The 12446-nt window shown below is 41.6% G+C and overlaps 1 protein-coding gene across 1 annotated transcript in view; it reads left to right on the top strand.

Moving 5' to 3' along the window:
• The window catches only part of SCPEP1 (serine carboxypeptidase 1), a 35605-nt gene that overhangs the window by 11517 nt on the left and 11642 nt on the right, over nucleotides 1-12446 (top strand). Inside the window, exons 5-10 of the mRNA XM_036879748.2 lie at nucleotides 30-104; nucleotides 4733-4805; nucleotides 8276-8313; nucleotides 8797-8925; nucleotides 9535-9628; nucleotides 10464-10577. Of these exons, the coding sequence (XP_036735643.1) occupies nucleotides 30-104; nucleotides 4733-4805; nucleotides 8276-8313; nucleotides 8797-8925; nucleotides 9535-9628; nucleotides 10464-10577 (523 nt within the window). The remainder of the gene's footprint in view (nucleotides 1-29; nucleotides 105-4732; nucleotides 4806-8275; nucleotides 8314-8796; nucleotides 8926-9534; nucleotides 9629-10463; nucleotides 10578-12446) is intronic.

Raw genomic sequence — 12446 nt, 5'->3', positions numbered from 1 at the left:
AATTCTTCACAAATTCCTTTTCTTGCTAGACGATTCCATTCTACATTTTCTCAGAGTCGTATGGAGGAAAAATGGCTGCTGGCATTGGTCCAGAACTTCATAAGGTAACAGGGAAGATGACTTCAGTGTATTGGCTTCAGATAAAACTGGTTATGTTACTTTTTGTATTCAGATGTTTTTGAACATTCTTTGAATAGGACCTTGTGCATACAAAGTAAGAGTAAATCTGTAATAATAATCATAAAGAGTTTCAAAAAGAACAGTGAAGGTTCCCTGGCCAGATATTCAACAAACTAAAAAGCTACAGCCAGTATTATACTGTGGTACTGGCATTAAAACAGACAAATAGGTTAAATGCAACAGGATAGAGTCTAGAAATATTTTATAGATACTTATAAATGTAGCATATATGTAGTCATATATAAATGATAAGATAGTATTTCAAATCATTAGGGAATAAATAGAATATTCAGTAAATGGTATGGACACAAATGGTTATCACTTTGGAAAATAGTTAAGTTGGATTCTTGCTTTGCATAAAATACCACTTCCAGACAGATTAAACATCTAAACTGTAAGAGAACCTGAGAATTTAGGGAAAGAGTTTTAGAATCTTGGGTAGGAAAGGCTATTCCTTCATAAGATGAAACACCCAGAGGATAAGTTTGGCAGATGTAGACCACATACAAATTTAAAACTTCTTAGAGTTCCATAAATAATTTTAAAAGATACACACATATACACAAATATATATGATAGAAAAAGAATTCATATCAATAAATCCATAAAAAAGGACAATCTCCTAAGTTGAAAATTGGCAAAGGATATAGCCAGCAATTTATAGAAGAAATGCAAATAGCTTATGGACTATGTGAAAACACTCGCTTTTATCAGTAAGCCAAATCTATGAGTTTGCAAATATTTACAAGATTGGTAACAGCCAGTTTTGGTAAGCAGCCAGGAAAATAAGTGTTCTTGTGTACTTTTGGTGGGAATGGAAATTGGGCAAATCATTTTAAAGGTGCAGTTTGCAGTATTTATCAATTTTTTAAATGTATGTGCCCGCTGACCCAGTAATTTCACTCCCAGGAATCTTTCCATTTGGGAATACTTAACAAATATACATGTGTCAGAGGATGGGATGTTTGATATTCCATTGCTTATAATGTCCATCAACTGAAAATAAGTTCATGGCTGTCTGTACAGGATTAGTTAAATAAAATAGTATACCTTGCATGATGGAATACTTCGCAGCCATCATCATAAAGAGTGGATAGATCTGTACACATATACGTGTGTATTAATGCTTGTGACAGCAAAGGGGATAGAAGGATATATAACCTGTTAACTGTGGTTAATTAGTGAGTGTGAGGCACAAGTGGGGCAGAGGTAAGAGTTTGTCACAGTTTGTCCTGCACCTGGTGTTTAAATTTTTTAGTGAGTTTGTATGACTTTTGCTTTTTTAAGATTTATTATTTCTTTTAAAAAATGAACCTTTTATAAGAAGCAGTATGTGCATGACAGAAAATTCAAAAATACAACAAACAAATTAAAAGTTAAAAGTTCACCTTCCAGCCAGAGATAACCACTATTAACGCCTTTACATCTTTTTCTGGGCTTTTATAAATAAAAAGATTTTTAACCAATACAATATCATATTATCCATAGGTCTACAACCACTTGTTGAGGCTTGCTTCAACCACTAATCCTCACCTTCCCACTTCAGTAAATTTTTACCTCAAATATTCAGACTTCTTTAATGGTCCCAACATGTACTTTTCTCTGGTTTGTGTAAGCCAATACTCAACCCAGATCCATGAATTACATCAGGCTGTTTTCATCTAGCACGGTCCCTTTTTATGACCCTGATCTGGAAAAGAAAGCAGACTACTTGACTTATGGAATGTCCCATTTTCTGGATTTGTTTGGTAACATCTTCATGGTGTTATTTAGTTTATTCCTCTTTTCACTGTCTGTTCTACAAAACAAAGTTATAACTAGAGGCCTGATGCATTCAAGGTAAAAGTTTTGGCTAGAATATATTATAATAGGTCAGGTTTCAGGAAACTATGGCCCATAGATCTGATCTAGTCCACCACCTGTCTTTATATCACTCATAAACTAAGAATGATTTTACATTTTCAAGTTGGGGTGGGGGTGATGTTAAAAGAAAATGACTATTTCAGGAAACATGAAAATTATATGAAACTCAAATTTCAGTGTCCAAAACTTTTCTTAGAACTCTCATTTGTTTACATATTGCCTGTGGCTGCCTCAGCAATATGATGGCAGAGTTAAGTATATGCAGCAGAGACTGTTTGGTCTATGCAGCCTAAAATATCTAATATCTGGCCCTTTTTAGAAAAAAAAAATTGCCAACCTCTGATGTAGGTGATGTTTTGAACTTCATTTTGCTTCTTATTAGAAGGCACATAATGTCTAGGTCTAATCCGATCTCTCCATTGAACTCTTACACCCTCCCCCTGGGCAGAAAGTTACCTGAGTAGTGTTATTTCACACTATATAGATTTCCCAATTTTCATTCATCTCTCACCTAATGGTTTTAGCATTAATTTGTCATTCTTAGCTAAGTCAGCAATTTTATTAGGAGTTTCAAAATGACGGTTTTTCTCCTCCTGACGTTTTGTTCACATATGTGAGCCTAGTATTCTATAAAGTGAACTTGCCCTCATCATCTGGGACTATTTTGGTACTTTGAAATAAATTCCTTATGGAAAAGCCAGATAAATGGATAATTCTTTCCCTTTAATTACCAGTGTTTAAAGTCAGGATATTAATTGCTTTCTTATTTTAGGTCTTTGAATATCTTGTGCATGCACATAATTCAAAGTTCAGAAAATGTAAAAGTTATACTGTAAAAAAAGTTCTCTCTCTTGCTTCTGTCTCCTCCTGTAAGGCAACCTCTGTTAGTAGTTTTTTTCTGTGTCTTTCTGGAGGTTTGTCATGCCTATGTAAGCTAATTCATATATATTCTTTTTTTTTTATTAAGGTATCATTGAGATACACTCTTATGAAGGTTCCACATGAAAAACATTGTAGTTACTACATTCACCCATATTATCAAGTCCCCCCCCATGCCCCATTGAAATCACTGTCCATCAGTGTAGTAAGATGCCACAGTCACTACTTGTCTTCTCTGTGCTACGCTGTCTTCCCAGTGACCCCCCCCCACACACCATGTGTACTAAGCAGAATACCCCTCAATCCCTTTCTCCCTCCCTCCCCACCCACCATCCCCCACCCCTCCCCTTTTGTAACCGCTTGTCCCTTCTTGGAATCTGAGTTTGCTGCTGTTTTGTTCCTTCAGTTTTGCTTCATTATTACACTCCACAAATGAGGGAAATCATTTGGTACTTGTCTTTCTCTGCCTGGCTAATTTCAATGAGCATAATACCCTCTAGCTCCGACCATGTTGTTGTAAATGGTTGGATTTGTTTTCTTCTATGGCTGAATAATATTCCATTTTGTATGTGTACCACATCTTTATCCATTCATCTGTTGATGGACACTTAGGTTGCTTCCATATCTTGGCTATTGTAAACAGTGCAGCGATAAACAGGGGTGCATATGTCTTTTTGAATCAGGGATCTTGTTTTCTTCAGGTAAATTCCTAGGAGTGGAATTACTGGGTTAAATGGTATTTCTATTTTTAGTTTTTTGAGGAACCTCCATATTGCTTTCCACAATGGCTGAACTACTTTACAGTCCCACCAACAGTGTAGGAGGGTTCCCCTTTCTCCGCATCCTCGCCAGCATCTGTTGTTCCTTGTCTTTTGGATGTTGGCCACCCTAACTGGTGTGAGGTGATATCTCACTGTGGTTTTAATTTTTTTAATTTAATTTGCATTTGCCTGATAATTAGTGATGTGGAGCATCTTTTCATGTGCTTGTTGGCCATCTGAATTTCTTCTTTGGAGAAGTGTCTGTTCATATCCTCTGCCCATTTTTTTAATCAGGTTATCTGCTTTTTGGGTGTTGAGGCATGTGAGTTCTTTATATATTTTGGATGTTAACCCCTTCATATATATTCTTTTTTCCCTTTTTTATACAAATGATAGTGTATACTATGTACTATTTTTTGTCTCTTTAAATTTAACAAAATACCTGAGAGATCTCTTCTTATCAGTCAATAAAAAGCCACCACTTTCTTTTTTTAAGTTGCACCTTGTACCATGGAAATAACCGTAATTCATTTAGCCCATCCGGTTGATAAGTATCTAAGATTGTTTCCAATTTTCTGCTACTGGACAGATGTATTAATTTAATTTGAAAGAATCAGAGGAGCATGAGCTCCTAGTCCTAAAGCATCCATCCCACCCTCAAGGATCTCCTGAGGAGGCCCTTCAGTGGCTGCCACTTGGACACGGACGATTGTACCCAAGGAGTCCCCTGAGCACTTGGTGAGACTTTAGTGGGGATGGTGCCAGTGTCCCTTTTAAAGAAATAGGGGCTCACCAGACCTCACACACCTGCCAACACCCTTGGGAAAACGTTAGAGAGAAGCTCAAACATCCCTACTCATTTTGTGAAGAGCAGCAGGAAAGAGTTACTTTTGTTCCCTAGTGTGTGTCCAAGCTCTTTGGATACCCAGGGAGTCTTAGAAATGGTGGGCAGGAGTTTTCTGCAACTGAGGAAAGGAAATGGATAAAGGCTTGCTGTTGAGGGGACAGAGGTCCTTAGCAAGGATGTTTCTTGGCCCCTCTTCCTTCAGGCCATTCAGCAAGGGACCATCCGGTGCAACTTCGCTGGGGTCGCTTTGGGTGACTCCTGGATCTCCCCTGTTGGTGAGTGTGGAATTTTCAGACATTTTTTACTTCCTTTTCCCCGTCCTTCCCTGGGACATTGGGCTGTGTTGTCCAGGTCAAAGAACAAGGCCATAGAATCTTCTGGGTCCTTGCAGAATTCAGTACAGAAAGTGTTTGCTCCTGGAGCATCCACAAAATTTGGGATGAGAACTCATGTACAAAGCATCAACCATGAGTTGCTATGGACTGAACCATATTCTCTTATTTGGTTCTCATAACAAAAGAATCAAATTTTACAGTTGAAGACATTCTAAAGACTCAGATGATGAAATTTGCCCTCTGACACACAGCATTAGTGGCCTGGTCAGGATTCAAATCCAGGTTTTTTTGTCATTTGCCCCTCCACTACTCTGATACTAACATGAGCATTTGGGGTGAAATTCTTATCTGTTGCTCATATTAATGGTGCAGCAAGATTACCATCAGATCTTGCAACTCAGGTTTGCAGTTTCCTAACCTGAGCATCCTCGTTGGGAGTATAGATAAAAGTTTATGTTGCAAACATCTGGGGTGTGACTTCAGAAATATTCACCTCCTCCACGGGGTTAATGCCAATGCAGGATTCTAAATCTCAGCACTGTTGACATTTTCAGTCCTGTAATTCTTTGCTTTGGGGGACTGTCCTGTGCATTGTAGCATCTTAGCATCTTTAGATGCCAGTATTTCTACCCCAGTGTGACAGCCAAAAGTATTTCCAGACAATGCCAAATGTCCCCTGGGGAACAAAATCACCCCTGGTGGAGAACTACTGCTCTAACCTAACAAAAGGTGGCTTTTCATAGGCAAAACCACAGAGTTAGAAAACAGAAAAGTTGCCTTCTTCCTGGAGGAAGGAGGGGAATAAACTGGAAAGGGATGTGCTGGAACTTTCTGTGCTTTATATATGTTCATTGGGGTGGTCGTTACATGGTGTATGTGTTTACCAAAATTCTTCTAAATGTAGCTTTACTGTTGGCGATGTGTGATTATGCCTGCTTTAAGAAGAATAATTTATTAACGGTAATGTTTTCCCCCAAAAAGACAGGGGCTTGACTTCATACAGAGCCATGTCCATAATGGACTCGGGTCATTCTGATGCTACTTGGAATGGTTCTTCCCCGGTGGTGCCCTTGTTCTGGGCATCTCTGGGCAGGACCGCAGCCGCATAACTGAGAGCTCTGAGTGAGCATTGCAAGAAGGGCTGCTGTTTGTTTTTCCCTCCTGGATGAGCTTCCTAGGACATCTTGAAACTGCAAAAGCCTTGATTAGAGGCATGAAGGTCCAGCACATGACCAGATCTCACCAGATCTCACTCAAAATTACAGTGCTGGCCCTCATGCTTCCTTCTGGGGTTTCATCACAGTTTCCTAACAACATTACTTTGTATGTGTTAACTTTGTTTAATGCTTCCAACAGCTCCCAGGGATGGATTTTTAAAAAACATTTTTATTGAAGTGTAGTTGCCATAACATTGTATTAGTTTCAGGTGTAAGGATGGATGTTATCCTAATTTTGGAGATGATGAAACTGAGACTCAGAGAGGTTAAGCAGTTTTCCTAAAGTCACACAGCTGATGCCAGGATTCATACCCAGGCAGCAGGCACTAAAATCCATGCCCTGACCCATCACACAGTGCCCCCTACACTAGATCAGTAAGTTTAGCTTCATGGCTTTGCAGGTGCTACTCATCCTGCCCAGAATCTACATTTTTCACCTTGCTGTGACCCTTATGAATCTTCCTGCCCAGATCTAACACCTCCCTTCAGATCCACCCTTAAGTTTCACCCCTCCATCCCAGAACTCCTCCTTTTGGAAGGAGAAGTACTGTTAATTTTCAAGAGCAATCACCAATTGCTTGCTAGGTAGTAGGTGTTGTGCTAGGAAAGATAACACAGGTGGTGCTGCATGCTTTAAGAAGACCTGCACTTCAGTATGGTACCCATAGTGACATGTGACTGTTTAAATTTAAACTAATTAAAATACAATAAAACTATCAGTGTTTCAATAGCACTAACTACCTTTCAAGTGCCAATAGCCACATGTGGGTATTAACTATTGTTTTGGGCCACACAGATATAGAACATTTCCAACACTGCAGAAAGTTCTGTTGGGCCTCTAAGGTCCATATCAGAGATAAACACACTGTGGCCTACAAATGGAGTCTGTCCTGCTACTCTGCTGCTTTGGTAAATAAGTTTTTTATTGGGACTCAGTCACGCACATTCATCTACATATTTGTGAGTGAGTGGTGGTGCAACAACAGAGTTAAGTAGTTGCAATAGAGAGTGGCTGGCCTACAAACTGGCCTTGGTCCCTTTACAGAAAGACTTTGTCAGTCCTGGTCAAGATCAAGCAGGGAATGGGATGCTTTGGAAAATTGCAGATGATTCTGTATTTCAAGAACCTCAGGCACAGGCTTGGTGGTTATGCTGGAGGTAAATGATACCTGGGTCCTGGAGGACCTGGTGTGCCTGCATTTCTCAGGGTGTACTCAGAAGAATACCAGCCCAGTGAGGTGCTCTGCAAAAGGCTCTGTGGCCAAATAAGTTTTGGGAGTGCTAAATACTGGCTCCATCTCCTCAAGATTTCACAGACACATTAAAGGCTCTGAGAAGTCTTGCAGTGAAGAAATGCGTTATATTTTGCATAACCCCACAGATATTTAACAGTGAAGATCGTTTTTTCTTCTAATACCTAGACTAAAATCCTGCAGAACTGAGGTTATTTGAAACATACTTTGAGATGCTGGGCCTTAGGGGACCATTGAAGGCTTTTAAGCAAAGGAGTGACATTCAAATGTGTTTATAAGTTATGGTCTTTGATACTTTGCTGGCACATCTCAATGGCACTAGCCTTACTTAGTGTTACAGTCATTGTGAATCTGTCTAAACCAAGCCCAATTCCCTTTGAGGGTAAGCATTGTCTTATTCATATTTATATCTTCTAAAACCCTTTGCTGGCTTCAGGCTCTTAGTAAATTCTCAATATAATTGTGGAACAGACAGGAACTGATTGGCAGTATAGTCATAGATGCTTGAATTACAAAACCATCAGTATTATTCCTTAAGTAGCTCCTTGGCAGAAGCTAGTATCCCCCAACTGGAAGAGCAAACAGGATGCAGGGCAGAAACGTGAGGGTGGGGAAATATTCTAAGGTGTCAAAAAGCATAAGGCCTGCCTGGGGGAATGCCAGCATTGGCTGTGACTCACTTGCTGGGCCAGTATCAGGCCAGATGACGGGCCATTAGTCCTGAGTCAACAGAAAGGCCCCACACCCTTGTCACATGTCTCGGCTGCTGGGACATCAGCCCTTTATAGGCACTGGTGACCTGGTGAGGAGCCTTAAAACTCACAGCCACCGGGTTTCTTGCTTCAGTCTCTTTCTGCTTTGGGAGCGATAGCTGGCTAGGCTTTCCTGTTGGGGGGACAGCCATGACCAACTTACTTGATACACATATGGTTTCCTTTAGATTCGGTGCTCTCCTGGGGACCTTACCTGTACAGCATGGTAAGTAGATGAGTCCGCACCTCTGCACCTCCTGTGGTGAACAGCCCAGCTGACCTCTTCTGGCTCTGTCCCGAGGAAGGATGCTTATGTGTTGATTCTGCTCCTTAGGCACAGACACTTAGTCCATATAAATTGGAGATCCTAAACAACAGCTAGCCAAATGGAAAGAAACAATAGCACAGTCACCCATTATTTCAGGTAGAAGAAACATCATTTTAAAAATCCCCTAAACTTAAAAAAAAATTTTCAAATATGCAAAAAAGATCACCATGAACACCCATATACCCAATCTAGACTCAGTTTAGTTTGCATTTGGTCTATTTCTTTCATCATTAAATATGTGACTTGTAACAGTGTACTTTTATACATGAGCCCCCCTTTCTCTTTTCTCCTGCTCTTTCTGTTACCCATTCCTAACTGTAGCGGTGCCAGATTTGTATCTCTAAACAAAGTGGGCATTTTTATTCTTGGTTTGTATTCCAGTCTCTTCTCGATGACCAAGGTCTGACAGAGGTGGTTCAGGTTGCAGAACAAGTCCGGGATGCTGTAAATCAGGGGCTCTACAAAGAGGCCACACAGCTGTGGGGAAAAGCGGAAATGGTCATTGAACAGGTAATGGGACATGTCAGGGGCCAGCCCACTCAGTGTTTTCCTGTGGATAAAGGGCCCTTAGTTGGTGTTGTCAGGATTAGGGTCTATCACAAGGCTCTACACATCTGAAAATAATTGCATGCCAAATGCTAAATCTGACAGGTCTGAGCAATGACAGGGTTAGAAAGCCACCCAGGCCTGCAAGACTTGCTTGTCCATTGGCTGAATGTATGGATTCTGTAAGAAACAGTATGTCTTGCAGAGGTGAGTGTTTGAATCTTTGCCAAGCAACATTCTGACCCCAGTGAGCAGAAGGGAAATATGCACAGCTGAGGGCTCCAGTGTGTAGGACCCTCCGCAGCCTTGTCTCTGTAAATTAACACACAGGACCTTGGTTTTCTCCTGCAGCATCTGAGCTCCACTTACATGAGCTGCTCGCTGTCCCCAGGAGGTTGAACTGACCCCTCTCGTCTCTGAGTTTTCAGAGCTGCATTTCTTTCCAGTCTGAGGAAATTTACGGAGTTAGAGCTGTCCTTGGATGAGATGGAGAGCCAGGTGCCTTTCTGTTTTGGAGCTTTGATAATGTGTAAACAAAGAAAACAAACAGCCAGATATACTTCTGTATTTCAGAATGCAGATGGGGTGAACTTCTATAACATCTTAACTAAAAGCCCTCCCATGTCTGAAATGAAGTCGAGCCTAGAATTGACCCAGAGCTACCTAGGTGAGTGAACTTTGAAGTTGCTAGACCCCTCTCCCCAACTCTGTGCAAGAGGAAATCAATTTTTTTGAAAAGCTTTGTTGACATATAATGCATATACTATAAAATTCACCCATGTTAACTGTATAATTCAGCGGTTTTAGTCCATTCACAGAGTGGTACAGTCATCACAATGCAGGTTTAGGGCATTTCCATCACTCCAGGAAGATCCCACAGGTCTCTGCTGTCTGTTCTCATTTGCACTCCCTTCCCCAGGCAGCCACTGATCTGCTTTCTGTCTCTCTGGATTTGTCCTTTCAGGACATTTCATATAAATGGAATCATGCAAGAGGGGGTCTTTTGTATCTGGCTTCTTTCACTTAGCATGGTGTTCTTTAAGTTTGGAAACCAGTTTCTGCATGCTTGCTGGCTGGCTGGTTGGTCGTCTGTTGGCTGGAAGCCAACATCACAATGTCAGTCCTCCTGAATCGGGCTGGATTAAGTTACTCTCGACTGACCCAGCTTCACTGTGGGTGCCAAAGGCCCAGGACCCTCCTCCTATAAAAGGCAGATGAAGACTGTGGGAGTCCTAGATTCCTCTTCTCAGCCAACTTCCTTTGGCCATGCTGGATAATCTCAGTGGCCCCAAAGCACATAAAATGTAGCAGTCAAAACTAATAAGGCATCTCCACTTTTAGAGTGTTTCTGATTCTGTCCCTTTGGGGTGAATCAAGGCAGCACTTTTCATTTTCCAGCTGGAAGCCTCCCTCTTACATACAGCACCCCCAGCAGCTTGGTAAAGATGTCCCCTTGGTCCTACATCCAGTTCTCTGACTCACCATGTACCAGTTTGTTTTAGTTCGTCTTTGCCAGCGCCACGTGGGACACCTACAACAGGACACCTTAAGTCAGCTCATGAACGGGCCCATCAGAAAGAAGCTCAAAATTATTCCTGAGGATTGCTTCTGGGGAGGTAGTTACATGACCTAACTTTGTCCCATTTGTAGGGCGGGGGTGGGGTACAAGCTCAAAAGACCTTCATTTGTAGAATGGGCTTTGGTGGTGGTGATGGTAATGTAGGTAGAGCGATAGTACTGTGCATATTTTATAGATGAGCAAACAGATGACAGGAAATAACATGCCCAAATCAATTCAAAGTAAGGGGCTGGTAAGGAAGTGGGTGGGGAGAGAAATGAACCAGATGATTATGAGTTGATAATTGTTGAAGCCAGGTGTGGGTATATGGGAATCATAACTCTTTAATTTGTATCAGTCTGAAGTTTTCCATAATAAAAAGTTCATACTAAAAGCATGCCCAAGGCCACAGTCAGCTGTGGGTGTGACTTTCAGAGAAAGGTCATCTGGGACAGGTTTCGACGAGCTCTCTGGCCATCATCCATAGGCATCCTGATTCTGGACGAGGTCTGGCACCTGCTGCAGTCCAGTCTGAGGGCTACAGTGAGCAAATAGTAGAGTCCTCAGGGGGCAGGGCCGGGCAGAAGTCTTGGATAAGTTCTTGCTGAGTCCTGCAGGGAAGCCACGAGTAAGTGGGCCTCCCAGACAGCTGGAGGGGAAGCACTGCCAACTGAGGGGCATTCTGTTCATGTCCTAGGTACCCCAGACTATGCCCTCCTAGGGCAACCCCATGACAGCAGCTGAGACTGGCTCTGGTGCTCACTTACTTTAGTGGCGCAGGCCACTTTCCCAGCCTGCAAAGTCAGCAAAGGCCTCAAGCCTCATCCTCTTCCTAGATCTTCATCTCTCTCTCACCCCTTAAGAGTTTTCTAGAAATGAAGAAAAAAGTTAATTAGCTCAAACAAAAAGAAAATGGTATCCAAGCTGCAAGGGAGGGGTACACCTGTGTGCCCGACCTGCTGTGGCACTGAGCAGAAAGAGATGTGAGCAACACAGGAGGCAGAAAGGTCAGTCTCATAGGTGTGCATCTTTTCAGCTCAACTGCCTCTTTTTATCATTGTGACAGTATTTTCCAGCCCCAGCCTCCCTGGCTATAGGGACCCTCTCTCCCTGCCCAATATGGCTGGACGGGCAAGATGACTACATTTATTTTTTATTTTTTATTAAGGTATGATTGATATACACTCTTATGAAGGTTTCACATGAAAAAACAATGTGGTTCCTACATTTACCCATATTATCAAGTCCCCACCCATACCCCAGTGCAGTCACTATCCATCAGTGTAGTAAGATGCCACAGGTCCACTGTGTGCCTTCTCTGTGCTACACTGTTCTCCCTGTGATCCCCCACACCATGTGTACCAAACATAATACCCCTCAATCCCCTTCTCCCTCTCTACCCGCCCTCCCACACTCCTCCCCTTTGATAACCACTAATTCATTCTTGGAGTCTCTGAGTCTGCTGCTATTTTGTTCCTTCAGTTTTGCTTCATTGTTATACTCCACAAATGAGGGAAATCATTTGGCATTTGTCTTTCTCCACCTGACTTATTTCACTGAGCATAATATCCTCCAGCTCCATCCATGTTGTTGCAAATGGTAGAATTTGTTTCTTTCTTATGGCCAAATAGTATTCCATTCTGTATATGTACCACATTTTCTTTATCCATTCATCTACTGATGAATACTTAGGTTGCTTCCATATCTTGGCTATTGTAAATAGTGCTGCAATTAACATAGGAGTGCATATGTCTTTGAGTCTGAGAAGTTGTATTCTTTGGGTAAATTCTAAGGAGTGGGATTCCCAGGTCAAATGGTATTTCTATTTTTAGTTTTTTGAGGAACCTCCATATTGCTTTCCACAATGGTTGAACTAATTTTATATTTCCACCAGCAGTGTAGGAGGGTTCCCCTTTCTCCACAGCCT

This window comes from Manis pentadactyla, chromosome 4, assembly GCF_030020395.1.
Source record: "Manis pentadactyla isolate mManPen7 chromosome 4, mManPen7.hap1, whole genome shotgun sequence".
Lineage (NCBI taxonomy): Eukaryota > Metazoa > Chordata > Mammalia > Pholidota > Manidae > Manis > Manis pentadactyla.
Note: the sequence above shows the minus strand (reverse complement) of the source record. Positions and strands in the feature narration are given on the sequence as shown.